Consider the following 21,917-nt stretch of genomic DNA (forward strand, 5'->3'; position numbering starts at 1 on the left):
CATGGCTACTAAATAATTGATTTATTATTAGTATAAATTTCTTTATACTTTTTTTGAGAAATTTTTAAAATGCAGAAAAGTACAAAAGATAATAAACATCTTTGATTTTTGTCCTCCATAATTAATTTGTTGTTAGTCAGTCATTAGTTCCTATGTGTGTATTCTTGTTCTTACTATGCATGAAGTTGAAACTTTCTTGATTTATAAACTTGTTAACTTATAAACTTTTATCTTTGTCATCTATCAGAACAGCTAACTTCTGCTTTTCCAAAACTAGATAGTGAAATATTAGGTTGAGACCATTTTATACAGGTATCTGCAGTCCCATGTTTATTATAGCACTATTCACAATAGCCAAAATATGGAATCAACCTAAGTGCCCATCAGTGGAAGAATGAATAAAGAAAATGTGGTATATATACACAATGGAATATTATTCAGCTGTAAAAACAAATGAAATCCTGTCATTTGCAGAAACATAGATGGAACTGGAGGTCATTATGTTAAGTGAAATAAGCCAAGCACAGGAAGACAAATATCACGTGTTCTCACTCTCATGTGGGAGCTAACAATGTTTATCTCATGAAGATAGAGAACAGATTGATGGTTACCAGAGGCTGGGAAGAGTAGTGGGGAGGAGTGATGAAGGCAGGTTGATTAATGTGTACAAATATACAGTTTGATAGAAGAAATAAGACCTAGAGTTTGATAGCTCAGTAGGTAACCATAGTTTACAGTAATCTATTATATATTTCAAAATAGCTAGAAGAGAATAATTCAAATGTTTCTAGCATAAAGAAAAGACATATTTAAGGTGATGGCTATCCTAGTTACACTCATTTGATCTTTACAGATTATAGGAATGTATTAAATTATCACATGTACCCTGAAAATGTGTGCATTTTTTAAAAAAGGAAAAAAAAGTTAGTCTGATAAGGAACAAGTGGATAGGTCAATGGGACAGAAAAGAATCCAGAAATAAGGCAATTTAGAGTATGAATAAGGTAACATTTAAAACATTTTTTTCAACTTTATGTTATAAAAACTTTCATTTGTAAGATTAGCACAATGAACCCCTTCACCAACAGGCATCATGACACTTTGTCCTTAAATACATCTGCTAAGAAGATGATTCTCCTATATAAACACCAAATGTAATAAATTTATCTCTTAAAAAAATTAAGAACAGTTCCATAATACAGTATCATCTACTGTCTAGTGTACATTCAGTTTTCCCCAGTTGTTCTAAATATGTTTTTAATATATTTTTTCTTTTCAAAACAGGATCTAGTCTAGTTGCTCATACGGTGCATTCTCATACACTGATTTTTGCATCTCTTATGGCTCTGTTAATCTAAAACAGTCTTGTACCTTTTTTCACCCATGGCACCAATCTTTGTTTTTTGAAAAATTTTGTGACAGTTTTAATGTAGAATATGTCATATTCTAGACTTTACTGTTTTCTCATAGTGTTATTTAATTTGTTCATCTGTCCCCTATATTTCCTATCAACTGAAAGTTAGCTTTAAAGATTTTATTAGTTTTCCAGTTATGTATTTTTGGCAAGAGTACTACATAAGTAATCACCTATACTTTATACTGAATCACATCAGAAGGCACATAATACCAGGTGGTCCCATTATTGGTGGTGTTTAGGTGGTGACCATCTAATCTCTTTATTGTAAAAATACATATTTTTTTCCTTTGCAATTAGTAATCTGTGAAGTGTCAACTTTGAGATCATGCACATATCTTATTTCCCATCAATCTGTTACCTAAAGGGTTTAGCATCCAGTGATTCTCATTTTATTAGTTTTTACATGGATCATTGGAAAATGATGATTTTTTTAAAAATTCTATCATTCATTCCAAAGATGACATTTTAAAATCAGTGCGTAAGAATGGATTGTTTAATTAAACGATAGTGATCGGGCATTTTGAAATTTTAGTTGGATTTTTGGATCACATAGAGCAAAAATTTTTTAGATAGATAAACTATTTGAATAGGTTTTTAAAAATTAGAATTACAAGAAGAAAATATGGGCACATATTTGGTAATCTTAAAGTTGAGAAGGCCTTATTTCTAAGCAAACTGAAAACCTAGATTGCAGAAACGAAAAAAACAGATTAATTATGAATTTCTGTATGAGAACATATATATGTAAATTATATAAATATGTAAACAAATGTGAGGGAGAACATTTGTAACATTTTTTATAAATACAACATACTAGTTTTTTAATATTCCAAGATCTCATGCAAATTAAGAACAAGACAGAAATGGCCTAAAGATTTAAACAGGCAGTTTACTGAAAAAGAGCAGTCAATTGGGTACAGAAAGATTTAATAAATATATGAAATTATGGTCAACTTGGCTTATAATTAAAGACTTGCAATCAAAATTAAAATATAAAATTTTGTACCTATCAGATTGGTAAACATTTTACAGTCTTCATAGGGGTATAAATTGGTACAACTTTTTAGAGAGCAGTTTGATAGTATCCATCTATTTAATATTCATATACCTCACTCAGTACTTCAAAATCTATCTCCTTTAAAAGGGAAGTACGGGATAAAAACATACTCAGTTTTTTTTTTTTGAGACAGAGTCTCACTGTGTTGCCCGGGCTAGAGTGCCGTGGCGTCATCCTAGCTCACAGCAACCTCCAACTCCTGGGCTCAAGCGATCCTCCTGCCTCAGCCTCCCGAGTAGCTGGGACTACAGGCATGAACCACCATGCCCAGCTAATTTTTTCTATATATATTTTTAGTTGTTCAATTAATTTCTTTCTAATTTTAGTAGAGACGGGGTCTCGCTCTTGCTCAGGCTGGTTTCGAACTCCTGAGCTCAAACAATCTGCCTGCCTCGGCCTCCGAGAGAGCTAGGATTACAGGCGTGAGCCACCGCACCCAGCCAACATACTCAGTTTTAACAAGTTCTACCAAACATTCGATGAAGAGATATTCTAATCTTAAACCATTCCAGAAAAAAGAAAAACATCAGTACTCTCCCAACTCATTTGGTAAAGTTGGATAACAATCTAGTTACCAAAATCAGGTAAAGGGTGGAGAGTATGAGAAAGGAAAAATTATGGACCAATCATCATGTATGAACATGGAAACAGAATTTCTAAATGAATATTAGGAAACCAAAAAAGCAGTATTATCAATCTACATGACAAAATTGCATGTGTAGCCAGTATACAGATTGATTAATAGTAGACGATATAATTCAGACTAAAGGGGAGGGGTTCATGCGAGTCTCCTAATAGGTAAAAAAAGAGCATACTAAAAAATTGAACTTTCATACTTTTATTCATGGTTTTTAAAACTTTTAACAGAATAAGAATAGATTGGTACAGTCTTATCCTGATAAACACGATCCATCTAGTGGTAAAATATTAGAAGCATTTCCCTTCAAATCAAAGATTGGACACAAATGCCTATAATCACTTTTACTCACTGTGCAATTGGTGTCCTAGCCAATACAGGAAGATGAGCATAAAATATATATGTGTGTGTGTGTATCTGTGTGTAACTATTGGTAAGGAAGACACAAAGTGTCATTTTCAAGTGATACGATAGTTACCATAGAAAATTCAAGAGAAGCTATAGACAAGATATTAGAATTAATAAAAGCATTCTATATTATTGCTGTATATAACATTATAATGAAATTGGTTGCATTTTTATACACCCAAAATAAGCAGGTATAAGTATAATCTTTTTTGATAGTAACATTTTTAAGGAAAACCACAAAGTTCCTAGGAATTTTGTTCAATTCCCTTGGTGTTTGTCAAACTAGGAATAAATTTAATGAAAGATGTACAAGACCTTTGTGGAGAAAATTATAAAACTGTTGAAAGAGATAAAGGAAAACCTAAGAGAGTGGAGAGTAATGCCATCTTCATGGATGGAAAGACTCAGTCGGGTAAAGGTTAATATTTCCCCCCAATCTGTAAATTGAATACAGTATTGATAAAAGTCTCAAGCAGGATTTCTGTGAAACTTGAAGAATTTTGAAGTGGAACCAAGTGTAGATGCTCAGTTTAACAGGAATCAAGATTTATTGTAATATTGGTACAGGCATGGAAAAGTAACACATGGTGAGGCGGAACATGATGAATGGCCTAGAAACATACCTATGAACAAATGGAAACTTGATACATAAGACATTATATCTTAATGGGGGAAAGAATTTCTTTAATGGTACTGAAACTGTTATACCTATGGAGACAACATTGGATCCCTATCTCACACTGTACTTAAAAATAAATTTTGGCTGGGCGTGCTGGCTCACACCTGTAATCCTAGCACTCCGGGAGGCCGAGGTAGGAGGATTGCTTGAGATCAGGAGTTCTACGCCAGCCTGAGCGAGAGAGAGATCCTGGCTCTACTAAAAATATAAAGAAATCAGCCAGGTGTGGTGGTGTGTACCTATAGTCCCAGCTACTTGGGGGGCTGAGGCAGGAGGATTGCTTGAGCCCAAGAGCTTGAGCCTGCTGTGAGCTAGGCTGACACCATGGCACTCTACCCAAGTCAACAGAGTGAGACTCAAAAAAATAATTAATTAATTAATTCTGCCTGTATTAAAGACCTAACTGAAAAACCAAAACCGTGAAGCTTTGAGAAGAAGAAAAAAGAGACCATCTTTTTGTGACTTTCTGTTAAGGAAGGAATCTTAATGGCTAGTACATATGAGAAGATGCTTGACTTCACTAGTAATCAAGGAAATGCAAATTATAGAGACTGTCAAAGACATTTCCCACCCTCAGAATAGCAAAAATTGTTGGCAAGGATATAAAGCAGTGGAAACTCTCATACACTACCAATGAATACAAATGGACATAAGTAATTTTTTCATTTTTAAAAGACAGGATCTCTCACTCCGTTGCCCAGGCTGGAAGGCAGTGGTGTGATCATAGCTTGCTGCAACCTTGAACTCCTGGGTTCAAGTGATCCTCCTGCCTTACCCTCTTGACTGTCTAGGACGACAGGCACACATCACCACGTCTAGCTAATTTTAAAATTTTTTGTAGAGATGGGGTCTTGCTATGTTGCCCAGGCCGGTCTTGGACTCCTGGGCTTAAGTGATCTTCCCACCTCTGCCTCCCAATGTGCTGGAATTACAGTTGTGAGCTACCGTGTCCAGCTGATACAAGTAATTTGGAAAGCTATTTGTTAATATTTAGTAAGGTTTAAAAACGAGCATATCCAGCACTTTCTGAGTCCTAGGTATTGGCACCTAGAGCTTTTACACATTTGTAAAAAAAGTCATCATGTATAAGTATACATTGCGGCATTGTTTGTGGCAGCAAAAAGTTTAATCAATCTAAATATCTGACATGGATCCATAAGAATGGATAAATAAGTAGTATACATGATGCAGCAGAACATACACGATTATTTATTTAAAATAAATGAATTTAAAACTATATAATATAAAATATAAAAATAGATAAATCTCAATATAATATTGAATTGAAAAGCAAGTTACAGAAGGATACATACACATACCATTTATGTAAAGTTGTAAAGACAATGCTATGTATTATTTAGGAATATATTCATTTATAGCAAAAGTGTAAGGATATGCATAGGAGTATAAGGATATGCATAGGTAGAGTGAATTCTGAAGTCAAAATAGTAGTTAACTCCAGGAAGTAAGGGGAAAAGAATAGAGGAGAGAAATACACAGATCAGTGGAGAGCTTCAACTATATCTATAATATTTTACTTCTTTTCAAAAATAGATCTGGACCTGGCATGATGTTAAGATTTGCTCAAACTTGACTAGTCAGTACATGCATGTTTTTTAGATTACTCTTTATCATTTTTGTATGCTTAAAGTGTTTCTTGTGAATAACTATTATTTTCTAAGGATTTTAATAGTATTTTTTTAAACTTTTTTTTATTCTTATTAATTTCAGCATCGGTATCAAGTCCCATTGTTGCAGGTGGTTTGAGAAACATACATGATAATAAAGTTTCTGGTCCGTTGTCTGGCAATTCAGCTAATCATCATGCTGATAATCCTAGACATGGCTCAAGTGACGACTACCACCTACACATGGTGCACAGGCTAAGTAGTGACGTATGTAATATATTAATTATCATTAAGGTAATAAAATAGTTCTAATATTTGTCATATAAGCTAGTATTTCCATTCCACAATTTAAATGATATCTACCATATAGCAAAGATTATACTAGGCACTGAAAATCTAGCTATGAACAACATGGTTCCTGTACCCATAGAGCTTAGTCGAGACTGATAAACCATGGCCAGTGGCCTGACCCACAAAGTAAGGATAGTTTTTGGATTTTTAAGAGTTACTTAAAAAAACAAAAGAAGAACAATATATGACAAAGACTGTATGTGGCCCACAAAGCCTAAAATATTTACTAACTATCACTTTACAGAAACAGTTGGCTGACCTCTGGTCTAGAAATTTAGGTTCTTAATGAAATAAAATTTCAGTTTTAAGTTAATACTATTCACAACGAAATAGTTCTTAAATAACGAGCCTTTATTTATTAGTACTTGGCTCTTTTTTCCCCTAAGACTTGTATAAAGATTTTTTTCCTGAAATTTAATGTTGCCTTGATGTTATTAAAATATTCCACTTTCTGGAAATTTGTCTTGTTATTGATGTTGTATTTTTATGTAAGCTGCATGTGTCTAACACTAATACAGATGACAGTGGACTCTGCCCTCAAGACCTTTATGACCTTGTAGGGTATTCATAGCTCCTTTTGTAGAAAATAGCAAACAAAAATGGAGCATACTAGTAATACCAATTTTCTTATTCATTGCCATGCTTAGGCTGTTGATTCTTTTGGATACAATTTCAATTCTTCTAAGATATACCAAGAAGAAAACAGGAAAGTGCAGAAGAATTATGCTTTTGAATTCCAACACTTTACCTGTCAGTAATTTATGTCTTTTATTGGTTCTCTTTAAGATTTCTAAAAAGCTTCTCCTATTATTTAAGATATAAATTTTATACTCTATTCTTAGGATGGAGATTCTTCAACAATGAGGAATGCTGCATCTTTTCCCTTGAGGTCTCCACAACCAGTATGCTCCCCAGCTGGAAGTGATGGAACTTCTAAAGGTATTATTTTGGCTAAAATTTCCTTCTGTATATTTCATATTTCAAGTTGAATAAAGAACTCAGACTTCTTAAAACAGATTCCAAAAAATTACTCTCTTTTTTCATTATAGAAAAAAAATAAACGTGCAGGTCTAGATCAGGGTTTTAAATCTGTTCCTATTAGTAAACTACTAATAGTATTCTGAGATATATCCAGTAATGTTCTCATTAATAGATCCAGTGATCTTTTCAAATCACAATGTTCTTAACCTCTCTTAAACATTTGAAATTTCCCCTCCAGAAAAACTCTTATTGAGCTCATCTGTTTTTCTCCTATTTCTTTCATTAGTAACTTCTTTTTTTTTCCTTCCTTAACTCTTCCCTTAGCTATTCTTATTTTTCAAGAATTCTATCAGACTTTTCAGTGGCGTCATTGTACCTTTGTCCCTGGGTGTTTCACTCAGTTTTAAAAACTGCATTGATTACTTTTTGTGAATAGGACTCCTAAATCAATCTTTGGCTCCAGTCTTATCTCCCAAGTTATAATTCTTCACTTTCACACAAAACTTCCTTCATATCTAGCTGGTATTTCAAATTCAGGTTCAAAATTGGTTTCATCATTCTTTCTGCTATTCCCATCTCTCTTAATGCTTTTCCAGTCCTGAATCATCTTGACTTAAAATTTTGAAATTATCATAAAGTCTTTTCTCAATTCCTTAGTCATTTATCAAGTCTAGCCTGTCCTGTGTTACTTCATACATCTCTCAGATCTACTTTCATCTTTCCTTATTAAAATCCTACCTGTTCTTCCAGGTGTGAATTAAATGGGTGATCGTCCATGGGCCCTCCCCTAATCTCCTCAAGTCATTAGTTTATATTTTTTCTAAGAATGTATCCTATACCATCTTATGTACATGAATTTTATTTTGTTTATCTTTGAATTCCCAAAGTATTTGGCATAGTCTTCTAACAGATTGGCAAAACTGTGGATTTAAGTCTAAATATGTAAAAATATTTGAAATTATAGTCTGATAACTTTATCAGAGTTTGTTGGAAAATAATACTGTGTTGCACTTTTAAAAGTTAGTTTATAAATAATTGCAAAATAGCTGATAATGTATTTTCTCAATCCATGAGAATTTTTAATTATAGCTATCTGAAACATATGGTAAAGATACTTTTTTCAAAAATTATGTTCTAGCTATTTATCAAGGACATTTTTCATGAGGTAGAAGTTGAACCTTTATATACCATTTCTGTTCTATAATTGTGTGGATTTTCAGAGATAAAATCCCAGTTTCTGAAAGAGAGAACAACTGCCATAGTGAATATATTTGTAGGTTAGGCATCAAATTTGGTACATATCCCACCAATGTTGTCAGAGTGAGAAGTTATTTAGACTGCCAGGGAGAGGAAACAATGGGATAGATGGCTGATCTAGATTATCAGCCCATTTTTCCTTCTGACTCTTGAGATTGGATGGATAGATGGATAGGTAGAAGGATAAGAAAGGAAGGAAGGGAGGGAGGAAAGGAAGGGAAGGAAGGAAGGAAAGAAAGGGAGAAACTTTAGATAGAAAAAGAAAAAACTTTAGAACAAACAACTCATGAACATATTATTTATCAGAAACCTGAACTTCTGTCATAAGGTTGTTTTCCAACTAGTTTTGAAGGGTGTATGCATTGTCAGTCTAACTTGAATTTTAGGTGAATTGTTGGAATTTGAAGTTTGTTCTAAAGTATATATAATTTGCCACATAAACTTTAAGTAGGGAAGCATATTGGTGTATTACAATTCAGACTTAGACACATCTGGTTTTAAATAGTTCAGGTTTGCTAGCTACATAACCTTGGGCAAATATCTGAACCTCTATAAGCTTCATGTTCTTTTTCTGCAAAGTGTTGATGATAATACTCAAGAATTTTGTAAAAATTAAATGAATTGATATGTAAAGCACTTTGTACATCTCCGACACAAAATAAATGGTCCAAAAGTGCCAGTTTCATTTTCATTTATTTTTAATGTCTCAGATAGGCTCATTCTAAAGAAAAAAATGTTGATCAATGTAACTTCAGACATTTATAGTAAATTGCTCCCATATCATCTTTATTACACTTTAATCAATAGATATATTCTCTTAAAAGTTAAATTTTTATATAGAGCATTTAAAATATAATAACATTACTAATTGAAAGTTCAAAATTATATGTCATGGAAAAAAATACATATAAAAACACTGAAAGCTTAAGATAGGTCTAGGTTTAAGTTCGTTCTGTAAAGAACTTTTAGCTCAACCAATTTTTAAAATTTTGTATAGGTTTTAAAATATTTTGTAAATAGCCTAATGATAAGAATGTATTACATTATTCAGATGCAATTATACTATTATTTCTGTAGCATATCGATGCTCTTTTTCCTCACCTAACAGCTTGTTAGCTAGAAGGATTTTTCCATCTGATTAACTCATTTTTAACACTTCCGTGGTGTATCGTTTAGCATTGGTTAGTGGAATCTGGGCTCAAGATAGTTTATTGAGCCTTGAAATTTTCTGGACTTGCATATTTTTCTAATAAAAAGAGGGTTGGCAAGCTGAGGAGAATATGTGAATGATGTTAAGTGGAGGAAGAAAGAGAAGACCACATTAAGGTGTAATCAATACTTTACCACCAGTGTTTGAAGTAAGTACTTTAGTAATTGTAAATTTCCCACTTTCTTTTTGTTATGAAACCAGTAGTATTGATGTGAGTATAGTCTCTAGGATTAATTTGTTATTTTTGTGTAATTTGACAAAGTCTCGCTTATTTTTACATTAAATATTAGGATATATCAGGTTTCCTAGATAATCAGTGAAAGAATAGAGATGATCATGCCCAAAATGTTTGTGTTGTATCATCTTTAAAAACAATGAACTCTTTTGCCCTTTTAAAGCTAATTATTTATACTTTTTGAGCATAAAAATGGAAATAATACTGGTCTGAAAGATTTAATACTCCTACTTAGATTCAAACCTAGATCATCAACCAGCAAACTAAACAACTGTGTGGGACAGGACTTTAGGCTTTCTTTTTGTCTTTTGTACATAAGTGACTTGGATTAGGTAGTTTCTTAACATTATTTCTAGCATTACTTTATTGTCACTTATTTAATATTTCTATCACACTGTAAGGAAATGTGAAAGCAGCACAACTGTTCTTTTCTATTGAATTGTTTTTCTAGGATCAAGAACACCTTTAATCCTACAGTCTCAGCCTCTACCTTGTTCATCACCTCGAGATGTTCCACCAGACATCTTGCTGGATTCTCCAGAAAGAAAACAAAAGAAGCAAAAGAAAATGAAATTAGGCAAGGATGAAAAAGAACAGAGTGAGAAAGCTGCGATGTATGATATAATTAGTTCTCCATCCAAGGACTCTACTAAACTTACATTAAGACTTTCTCGTGTAAGGTCTTCAGACATGGACCAGCAAGAGGATATGCTTTCTGGTATGGAAAATAGCAATGTTTCAGAAAATGATATTCCTTTTAATGTGCAGTACCCAGGACAGACTTCAAAAACACCCATTACTCCACAGGATGTAAACCGCCCACTAAATGCTGCTCAGTGTTTGCCGCAGCAAGAACAAACAGCATTCCTTCCAGCAAATCAAGTGCCTGTTGTACAACAGAACACTTCAGTTGCTACAAAACAACCCCCAACTTCTGTGGTACAGAATCAACAACAGGTATCACAACAGGGACCTATATATGATGAAGTGGAATTGGATGCATTGGCTGAAATTGAGCGAATAGAGAGAGAATCAGCTATTGAAAGGGAGCGTTTCTCAAAAGAAGTTCAAGATAAAGGTAAAGTAATCTCATTTTTACCACTTTATTATCTCGGTGAATATGTAATTATAGTGTCAAAAAAGTTTTTTTACATTACTCTTTTTTCTCATATTTTTTATAATTCTTCATGTCTCTTAAGTATATTTTTTACTAATATTAATACCTCAGAAGTTAAATTATAAACTTAATTTCATTTTTTATCTGAAGCAACTATTCGAGATTTGGTAATTCTCTACTGCAGGTCTATCACCCGTTATGTATGATACTATTTTACTTATGTGTGCTTTTCTAATAAAATGAATGTTAACATTTCTATATCACATGCGTTTTTCACAAGTTAATAGAGTTGTGCATCTTCAAATTTTTCTACTAAAACAAGGTTAACTGCTATAGTTATTTTGAAGCAGGTACATTTTAAGAAAAGTTTGTATGTTTCTTAGGCAGTTAGATATTTCAGTTGGTTTATGATACTACTGTTATAATAATATTTTTTTAAGTAAACAAAATATGGAAAGAAGTTAGTATTAAATAGCAAACCTTAAGAATCAAAGACATTTTGATGGTGATTACAGTTAAGTGTTCCCTGACTAGTATATTAGGATGGAATTTCAAGACTTACCTGGTTTATGAGTTTATGGGCTTTCTTTGTGCTTATAATCAAATTAAAGTCAGTCCCTAGTAAGTTCTTAATTATTTGGTGTACACTATGTACAAAATATTTTGAATACATTAAGAGAGACTGATGAATCAGTGATTGAAATTAGTAGTATCATTTATGAATTTAATGTCTCTACAAATGCATATGTACATTTGATCATCCAAACCAAAAGCACACTTTATGATTTATTTTTATGATTAAAATATTCTAGGTTGATTTACAATTCTTATATTTTATTTCTTGGTAATTATAAAACAAAACTTCTTGATTTTGGGTAGAGCTCATTTTTGTATATGATCTTGTTTGTTGTTTGACAGGATCATCACTAGATAATTGTGTTCTATGCAAAGAAACATGCTGAAGATTGATATTATATCTCTCATCGTGATGGCTCTTTTTAATGTTATCGAAAAAAATGAACTGTGTTAATTATTGTACTACAGTGTGTGAACAGTGTGTAGATCAGATAGGTGCAAATAAAGAAATTGCTAGAAGTCTTCATTTTATTGACTAGGGAACTGGGATTTTTTTTTAAATTACTTAATCTTTGATGTTAAGAATGAAATGTTGCTTGTACCTTTTCTCTTTGGTTTGCAACATGGGGTTCAGGAAATAAACATATAGGTTCCAAGGTGTATGTCCTCTAACCTATTATAAAAGTATGTGCATGCCAAGTGAAGAGAGTGATATTACTCAGCTTCTCTCGAAATATTAACCTATCCAAAATTCTTGAATTCTAACACAGTTTTGCAGGACACACTCAAAATTGTAATTGCCTGACCAAGAAATATTAGTTGCCTTGAGAACTGAATATTTGCATGACATTTGTTTTATGGAAAATGTGTTTTTTAAAAGGAGTGTAACTTTTAAATGATTTATAGTAGTTTTTGATAGGACCAAAACACAGGAAATGGTTAACTTTTTTATTTTTATTTCACTGAACTTTTATTGTATCATATTTGTTGAATCCAAAGTTTTTACTTTTAAAAATGGAATGAAAATAAGGATAGTAAATAGGTCTAATAGGTTTGCATGTTAGCAAACTTACTTTATATAATTGACTTTTCTTTGGAAAATAAAACAAAATCAACAAATATACCGTTCTTGCAGAAACTTGTATATTTTACTTTCAATTATCCGAACAGTTTTCTTGGTGATCTGTGATGGTGTGGCTGTAGCAAAAATAACTAAAAAGTTGAATGAACAAGAGTTGGCTTACAAATTTGGTGAAAATACCGAATTATCTGGTACTGTTAGGATTCAGATAGGTTTTGCTGACTTTATATTAGTGTTGTCATTTCTGACTTGCTTTCTGAAAGCCATGTTCTTTTATTTCATTGATTTACAATCATGCACCCCATAACAACATTTCAGTCAACACTGGACTGCATGTACAATAGTGGTCCCATAAGATTATAATACCATGTTTTTACTATACCTTTTCTATGTTTAGATATATATAGATACACAAATACTTATTATTGTGTTAGAATCGCCTACAGTATTCAGTACAGTAACATGCTGTACAGATGTGTAGCCTAGGAGCAATAGGCTATACCATATAGTCTAGGTATGCAGTAGGCTATACCATCTATGTTTGTGTAAATACACTGTCGGGTGTTTGCACAATGAAATCACCTAACAATGGATTTTGTAAAATGTATTCCCGTTGTTAAGTGATACGTGCTATATTTGAAAACTTTTGGAATTTAGGTGCCACCTGACACTTGATTTGACCTTTGACATTTCACATTCAGTTTCTGCATGGTGTGATGGGATAGTATTTTTTATATAAGAGGTTACCTTGAGATTTTGGAAAGATTAAAGGTGTGTATATTGGTCTAGATTGTAGGTGAGGTCATAAATAAAAACAAAATTGTTCTAAAGTGGTGATTTTATAGTTAGCTCTTGAAATATGAAATAACTTCCTTGAAATGAATTCATCACTAGTTACCATTATTTTTACTTTTTGGACTAAATTCTAAAATTGACATTTAGTATATTCTAAGATTTGGCACTAAGAACTTTTTTTTGCAACTATTGAGTTACCGATGAGATAGAGTAATAAACAAGATACTCTAGAGTCTGAGTTTGCCTGCCAGTATTCGTTTACTAGGAGAGAAGTAACCAATAACCAAACTCAATAACGAAAAATAAAAAAAAGCTATACCATATAAATAAGATTAGAAAGTTCAACAAATGTAGCTAATAATTGTGGAATTCAAGAAAAGGGATAGAGTAGTCTTAAGAAATATTTTGCCTAGACTGTGGTAGACCTTAATGTGTCCCTGTTCCACACACAGAAAACATTTTTCTGGCTGCTAGATATTTATGTCCCTTTTGTCTGTTTTCCCTTCTTTGGGCAGTTCTAATTATATACTGATAAGGTAACACTGTAACCTAATATTTTATATTCTAAAAGGACCTTTTTCTCAATGCTTTTTGCTCATACTTTAGCATCTGTAATTACAAAAAATAATTTTAAAAGGCTATTCATCTTTGCTTCTGGGATGACCCATCATAGACATTAATACCTCTTTCATGTGCTGAAAATTCCTGCTTTCTTTTGTCAAAGAGAGAGTTCCTTTTTTCATCTTTGCCTATTTCATCTTTTCCCAAGGTCCACTTTCCATATTAGCAAGCATAAGGAATGGCTTAGCTTCACTAATGTTTTTTATAATGTTATAATATTCTTGCATCATAACCCTTAAGAAGTAAATTATTGCCTACTGTCATTTGGAATAAGAGACTGGGATTTAGGACAGTAATAGAACAGTTAGCTACTTGGCCTGTACTATGGTTTAGGGGTGAGATGTTTTCATTTTTTGTAATTGGCTACTATGTATACAATTATTGTACTTTCTGCTCTATGTGTTTTTATTTATAACTTGCAGTAGATTTAAGTAAGTGGTGTAGTTTGTTTTTCTTGTAAGCATAATTGAGTTCAGAGTTTCTGTAAAGACTGGATCTTATTTTCAAAATATCAGCATCTGGATAACAAGTGATGTTGGTTTTGAAATTATAATCTTTTGTATGCATTTTCTTCAGGAATATATATGTTCTGATAGCTAATCTTATGATTCCAAATGCTGAAGAGGGCTTACAGGTAATCAATGTCTCAAATACTAAAATGATTCATCATAGAGAAGGCTTTCCATCATTAGGTAAAGATTATGATGTAATGAAGACTGATAACAAAAGTGGATAGACAAAAGTGACCTGTACAGATTCAGAGCCATTTTGTAAGTTCATGGTGAAAATGAGTCAGACGAAGTGAATCAGAATGTGCATGCTCTTAACATATCTAAGAAATGCCACAACAGTGATATAATTTTTCTGGGATTTACAGAAGAGAAGTGAAGTGCTTTCCATTAGTTGAACAATTAGAACTTAGTATTTAGCAATATTTTATTTATCGTGAAAAAATTACATGACCCTTCCCAATCTTAATACATTACTTATGTGCAAATGCTTTCATAAATTTTTTATTATAAATACTCATAGGCTCTATAGTTTAAATTGAACATAATAGTTTCTTTGAAATTAACTTATGTGTTGAATTTCCATTTTAATGACAAAAGGTAAATTGGATTGAGGTCAATGATGTATAGACTCTTTGAGTATTTTGTAATCCTTTAAAAATCAGCCTGCCAAGCTATTTTAATGTTTTTCTGAAAACTCATATTTACAAAAGGATGAACCACAGATTTTTGAAGAGAAATCTTTAGATGCCTCAGACCTTTGTCATTTTAGTTCTTAAGTATGCTTAAGTTACCATTTTAATGGCTTTTACAAAGGAATATTTCATTGAAAACATAGAAATCTTAGGTATACTATTTGAATTTCTAGATTCTTGTTATAAAGGTTTTAGAGATAAGTATAAGGTGATAAAACATCCTATATATGAGATAGTAATTGTTTGATGTATCATATGGCAAGATATAAAGATTATTTTGTATGATAGAACATTGAAAAAGAGGATTCTATAAACATAAATTTACTATTCTGGGTGCTTTTTTCTTAGATATTGATGAAGAAAGCTGCAGATAAATTCTTACAATGTTAGTTTTAAGTAGGGAAAACAATCTAATGATAATATGTTATTATGATTTTTTTTTTTTTTTTTTTTTTTTTGAGACAGAGTCTTATTCTGTTGCCCGGGCTAGAGTGCCGTGGCGTCAGTCTAGCTCACAGCAACCTCAAACTCCTGGGCTCAAGCAATCCTTCTGCCTCAGCCTCCCGAGTAGCTGGGACTACAGGCATGCGCCACCATGCTCGGCTAATTTTATATATATATATATATATATATATATATATTTAGTTGTGCAGCTAATTTCTTTCTATTTTTTTAGTAGGGACGGGGTCTCGCTCTTGCCCAGGATGGTCTTGAACTCCTGAGCTCAAACAATCTGCCCACCTCGGCCTCCCAGAGTGCTAGGATTACAGGCATGAGCCACCACGCCCGGCCTATGATATTGTTTTGCAAATGGATCATGTGTGATAGTAGGTTTGACTTCTGGATAACTGAAGGAGTACAATAACTTAGTTTTATGAAAAATAGCTAAAAAATATCTGAAGTAAATTTTCATTACATGTTATTAGATTTTAAACTGGAATGAACTGCTCATTCTTGCTTTAAGAAGAAAACAATTGAACTTAGGTGTATAAAAGCATTACCATTAGAAAAAAATCTCAGAACTTGCTTTTCTAACAATAAGGGGCAGTTTTTTTGTCGTCAGTTAGACTTTAACCTTGTGATACTGTTTTCTTTATGTGATATCACATTAGTGCATATTGTAAGAGAATTTAGAGGTTGTTAAAATGACTAGAATGACTTTTAAAACATAGTCAAGCAATTCAGCAAGTAAATAAAAGCAGGAAAAACCTCAAGGTGGTGTAATGTAACTATTCCCAATACTTAACTGGAAATTCAATTTACAGAAAATGACCTAGCGCCCTCTTTTGGGGAACCATGCACAGAAATACATAGTTGTTCCAAATACCTTGACATTTTATTGTGGTATTGAGTTTGTGTTTGTATGTGTCTTTGTCTTTACATTTCAGAATACTGTAAATTATTTCTTTCTGAGGCCAGTGTAGACCCCGTAGAACTTTATGTTGAAGAGCAGAAGCCTTTTTCTTTAGTGCAAGTTGCTTAAGATAGGATTTATCTAAAAAGTCCTTATATGCCTCTAATTTGTATCTGTGATATAATTGCTTCCTTATTTTAAGTTTACTTCTATCATTTAAATTTACTTCTAACATTGTGGCTAGCTTTTAAACTCCATTTGCACTGTTAACACTTAAAAGAATTTGAATTCTAATTAAAGTTTAATGATAAATTATTAGATTCTTTCGCTTACTCATTTACTTTTTCCCCCAGTGGCATGATTTCTGTTTTCTTTGAGGCTCTGCTATTTTCCATATTTATCTTACATGTAGTAAAAACTTATGTTTCCTATTTGGTTATGTTGGCAGATTTGGGGCTATTTGTAGTTTTTGGTTAACAGTTAAAATGATCTGAAGTGAGAATATATGATTTATAACTAGTTGCCTTATTTTATTCTTATGTGAAGAGTCTGGTTTATCCTTAACATTATGAACATAAATATATGTTTGTATTATAAGTTTATTCATTTTATAGTCTTGCATTTATTTATATACTTTAAAAAGTATGCTGTCAAATATTTTAAATATTATGTTAATATTTAAATACATAGTAAAAAATACTTTTTACTATGGTCATGAAGATTTATTGAGGTCCATTAAGCATGAATATTTCCTCAAACCTTGGTTTTCCAAGTTTTATGTCATTCATGCTTACTATTTTATATGTGCATATTTACATTTGCATTCACTACATTCGAAAAACATTATAACTTTAAAAAGATAGTCAAAATCCATAGGGTTTTTAATAAGATAAGAATACATGTCTATTACTGATATGGAATATTTATCTTTAAATTTCAGATAAGCCTTTGAAAAAAAGAAAACAAGATTCTTACCCACAGGAGGCTGGGGGTGCTACAGGAGGTAATAGACCAGCTTCTCAGGAGACGGGTTCTACGGGAAATGGGTCAAGGCCAGCATTAATGGTTAGCATTGATCTTCATCAGGCAGGAAGAGTGGACTCTCAGGCTTCTATAACTCAGGATTCAGACTCCATAAAAAAGCCTGAAGAAATCAAACAATTTAATGATGCACCTATTTCTGTTCTTCAGGAAGATATTATTGGAAGTCTTAAATCTACACCAGAAAACCATCCTGAGACACCTAAAAAAAAGTCTGATCCTGAGCTTTCAAAGAGTGAAATGAAACAAAATGAAAATAGATTATCAGAATCGAAACCAAATGAAAACCGATTGGTGGAGACAAAATCAAGTGAAAATAAGATAGAAACTAAAATTGAGACCCAAACAGAAGAACTTAAACAGAATGAGAGCAGAATGACCGAATCCAGACAAAACGAGAGCACTGTAATTGAGCCTAAACAAAATGAAAATAGACTGTCTGACACAAAACCAAATGACAACAAACAAAATAATGGCAGGTCCGAAACAACAAAATCAAGACCCGAAACCCCAAAGCAAAAGGGTGAAAGCCGGCCTGAAACTCCAAAACAAAAGAGTGATGGGCGCCCTGAAACCCCGAAACAGAAAGGTGATGGACGGCCTGAAACTCCAAAACAAAAAGGTGAGGGCCGGCCTGAAACTCCAAAGCAAAAAAATGAAGGCCGGCCTGAAACACCAAAACACAGGCATGACAATAGGAGGGATTCTGGAAAGCCATCAACAGAGAAAAAACCTGAAGTGTCTAAACATAAACAGGATATTAAATGTGATTCACCTCGGTTAAAATCGGAACGAGCTGAAGCCTTAAAGCAGAGACCTGATGGACGATCTATTTCTGAGTCACTAAGACGTGACCATGATAGTAAACAAAAATCAGATGATAGAGGTGAATCAGAGCGACATCGAGGGGATCAGTCTAGGGTTCGAAGACCAGAAACATTGAGATCCTCTAGTAGAAATGAACATGGCATTAAATCTGATAGTTCAAAAATTGATAAACTAGAAAGAAAACACAGGCATGAGTCAGGGGACTCAAGGGAAAGACCATCCTCTGGGGAACAAAAATCAAGACCTGACAGTCCTCGTGTTAGACAAGGAGATTCTAATAAATCAAGACCTGATAAACCTGGTTTTAAGTCACCAAATAGTAAAGATGACAAAAGGACAGAGGGTAACAAGAGTAAAGTAGACAGTAATAAAGCACACCCTGACAACAAGGCAGAATTTCCAAGTTATTTGCTGGGGGGCAGGTCTGGTGCATTGAAAAATTTTGTCATTCCAAAAATCAAGCGGGATAAAGATGGCAATATTACTCAGGAGACAAAGAAAGTGGAAACGAAAGGAGAGCAGAAAGACAAAGTAGAAAAAATGGGACTAGTTGAAGATCTAAATAAAGGAGCTAAGCCTGTAGTTGTTCTGCAAAAACTGTCCTTGGATGATGTTCAGAAACTTATTAAAGATAGAGAGGATAAATCAAGAAGTTCCCTTAAACCTATCAAGAATAAACCATCAAAGTCAAATAAAGGTAAGAATGCTTATACTGATGTCATTTGTATTATAGTCAGTTTTAAGTTTTAAGGTTACTAAAGTATTAAAAAAATGGAAATTTATAAAAATTAGCTACTGCATGAAAATATAACCTTCATGTCAGACAATAGTGAATTGTTTTCAGGAATATAGATAAAAAGTTATCATTGAACAGTTTTTTTCCTCTCACCATTTTTTTCTCCTACCCACTACTCAGTCATGAATTTTACTACTATTTGATTCTACAGAGATAAGTTCTTTTGCTATTATTTCATATATTTCTGAAAGTTGCTTGTTAATCAAGTGAATTATATGTTAGAATAGATGTACTTAACAACTCTCTAAAAAGTTACCTTGACTGTAGAGACATTCCATTCTACAATGACGTAATAAATTGAATTTTAATTTGTAGCATCTGAATAAAGTTATATGGTATATAAGGATCAGTATTATAAACTATTTTAAGAATATTAAATGTCTTATAGTAGTATTTTCTTATAGATTTATCTGAGTTAATTATGGATAATTTGTATAGTTTAGAATAAATTACATAAAAGGTTATTTTTGATTTTGTGGAGGAGATGGTCGAATATGTTTTATATTTTAAAAATAAAGTTTTGTCCTTTCATATGCCAAGATAATAGGGAATGGTATTTACCTCTTAAATTGGGTTAAATTGTAAGTAAGTTGGTGGGGGGGATGTTATTTTTGAATGGTTGTCGAATTAAGTTCACTTGTTACTTAAGATTATTTCCAGGAGGGGAGAAACATCTTAAGTGCTAAAAATATAATGGCCATTTGTGCAGAAAATATAATTTTGTATTCCTTTGTATACTAGTGTTTAAAATATATTTTGTATGATACTATGTGGCAAGACCCATTTAGCCCACGCTGTCTAACTAGATTGAGATATAGTTTTGGAGACAGTAGAGCTGAAAGTTTATTTGATTCTAAGCTTTACTTCTATGAAAGAAATTTATTAAGAACTTATATTTATATTTAATTGTTCAACAAATATTTGAAATCTAGAATTGCATTGTTCATTATTTTAGCCATTGCCTCTTTTGGCTATTTAAATTGAAATTAAATTAAGTAAAATTTTAAAATTCATTTCACCAATAGTTATGTGTTACTACTGGCTACCATATTGGACAATGCAGAGAACATTTACATATCACAGAAAATTGTATAACACTGCAATGTTTTAGGAGTTATAAAAAGTGTAATGGTTACTATTTGTGTAACATGCTGTTGTTGTTTGTCTACCAAAAAAGTTCTTTTAAGACATAGTATTACTATAAAGAACTCAATATTCAAAGAAGTGACTTGTGGCTAATATGTTTCTTATTCTTACTTGGTTTTTGTCAAATACTTTTTCCCATTGTTAATTTATTTTCGTTTTATGTTTTAAAAACAAAACACAGCTGCCTTCTGAATCACTAATATTTGTACTTTTTTAGTGAAGCTTTTAATTTTTAAATTATGGCAGTCAGACCTACAAAAATTAATTAAGACTTCAACCTTAATTAATAAGTAGTCTTTATTGTTTAACTTTGCATCTTTTCAGAATTATTTGTTAATGTGAAAAGAGGTTGTTGTGGAATGTGGGGGATAGCAGCAGAATTGTTTTCTTTGAGGTAAAGATTTTCTTTAAAATTTTGCAGTGAAAGTTTGGGAGTTAGCTTATATTTATAAAATGTATAGTAATACAATTTTAGAAGAGTCAGATGAAAGATGGAAAGTGGTACCCTCTTATTCCCTTGATCTGGACCATCTTTATCTCCCTGCCTTCTCAGCTTACACTAGCCTTGCTTTCTAAGCTCTGTTCTAACAAAGAGTCTTTTACAACTGCTTAAAGAACATCAAGAAATGAATATAGCTCCTAATTAGTAATTGCCATATTGTTTCCCATGATTTTTTCACATATAATTTCATTGACTATGCATGTCTTTTTAGTGATAAAACATATTTCTCGTAAATGTACTTTTAATGCAGATGTTTATACCTGATGTGGTCATGTTAGTGTGTAAGTAAGCTTCTTGATGTCTGCCTAGAGTGACGTGTGTGTGTACATGTGCATGTTTGTGTATACATACACATAGATTAATATATTTGCAATTATAATAACAGAACTTTTCATGAAAAAATATTTCAGTGCCTAGATTTGTTTCAGGATGCCATGTAGATATCTTTTGGCTTTATTTATGTCTTAGGATTCATATCCATTATCTTTTTAGTAGTGTTCTAATTTTGGTTTTATTTTAGATCTCTGCTACTCAGTTAACAATAGCAGAGTTAGGTAATTGTGGATTGTTTTTTTACTATATGTATATGAAGCACAGTTGTGGATTACTGACCCTTTGTCGTACGTATTACTTGGGATTTTCTTTGGAGAGTCACAGAAAATCACATATGTTGATGTTTTAGTATTTTTCTAAGTAAAGGAATTATTCTGAATATTGCTGGGATACTTTTGTGGTTGACTCCTAGGGCCAAAATTCTTGGTAGGTTTTCCTTTCTTGGAAGAGCCATAAAATTCCATCCTTTAAATGTTTTACCTGATGTTCATATATGAAATTTTCATTCTGTAGAGTAATTTGAAATTCCTTGAATATACTTTACGGGGATAAATTTTGAATGTATGGTAGAGGTATATATTTGTGACTCCTAACTTAGATTACTTATTTTCGTCCTTTGTATGTGCATATTAAATGTCAGGTGACATTGTTACATTTGATTTG

General features: G+C 32.3%; 1 protein-coding gene across 1 annotated transcript in view; it reads left to right on the top strand.

Moving 5' to 3' along the window:
- Positions 1-21,917, top strand: part of NIPBL (Nipped-B homolog (Drosophila)) — a 269,747-nt gene that overhangs the window by 139,491 nt on the left and 108,339 nt on the right. The window contains 4 exon segments of the mRNA XM_012649432.1: positions 5,930-6,093; positions 7,020-7,116; positions 10,312-10,938; positions 17,549-19,174. Of these exon segments, the coding sequence (XP_012504886.1) occupies positions 5,930-6,093; positions 7,020-7,116; positions 10,312-10,938; positions 17,549-19,174 (2,514 nt within the window).

Source organism: Propithecus coquereli, unplaced genomic scaffold (genome assembly GCF_000956105.1).
Source record: "Propithecus coquereli isolate 6110/MARCELLA unplaced genomic scaffold, Pcoq_1.0 Scaffold110, whole genome shotgun sequence".
In the NCBI taxonomy this organism is placed as follows: domain Eukaryota; kingdom Metazoa; phylum Chordata; class Mammalia; order Primates; family Indriidae; genus Propithecus; species Propithecus coquereli.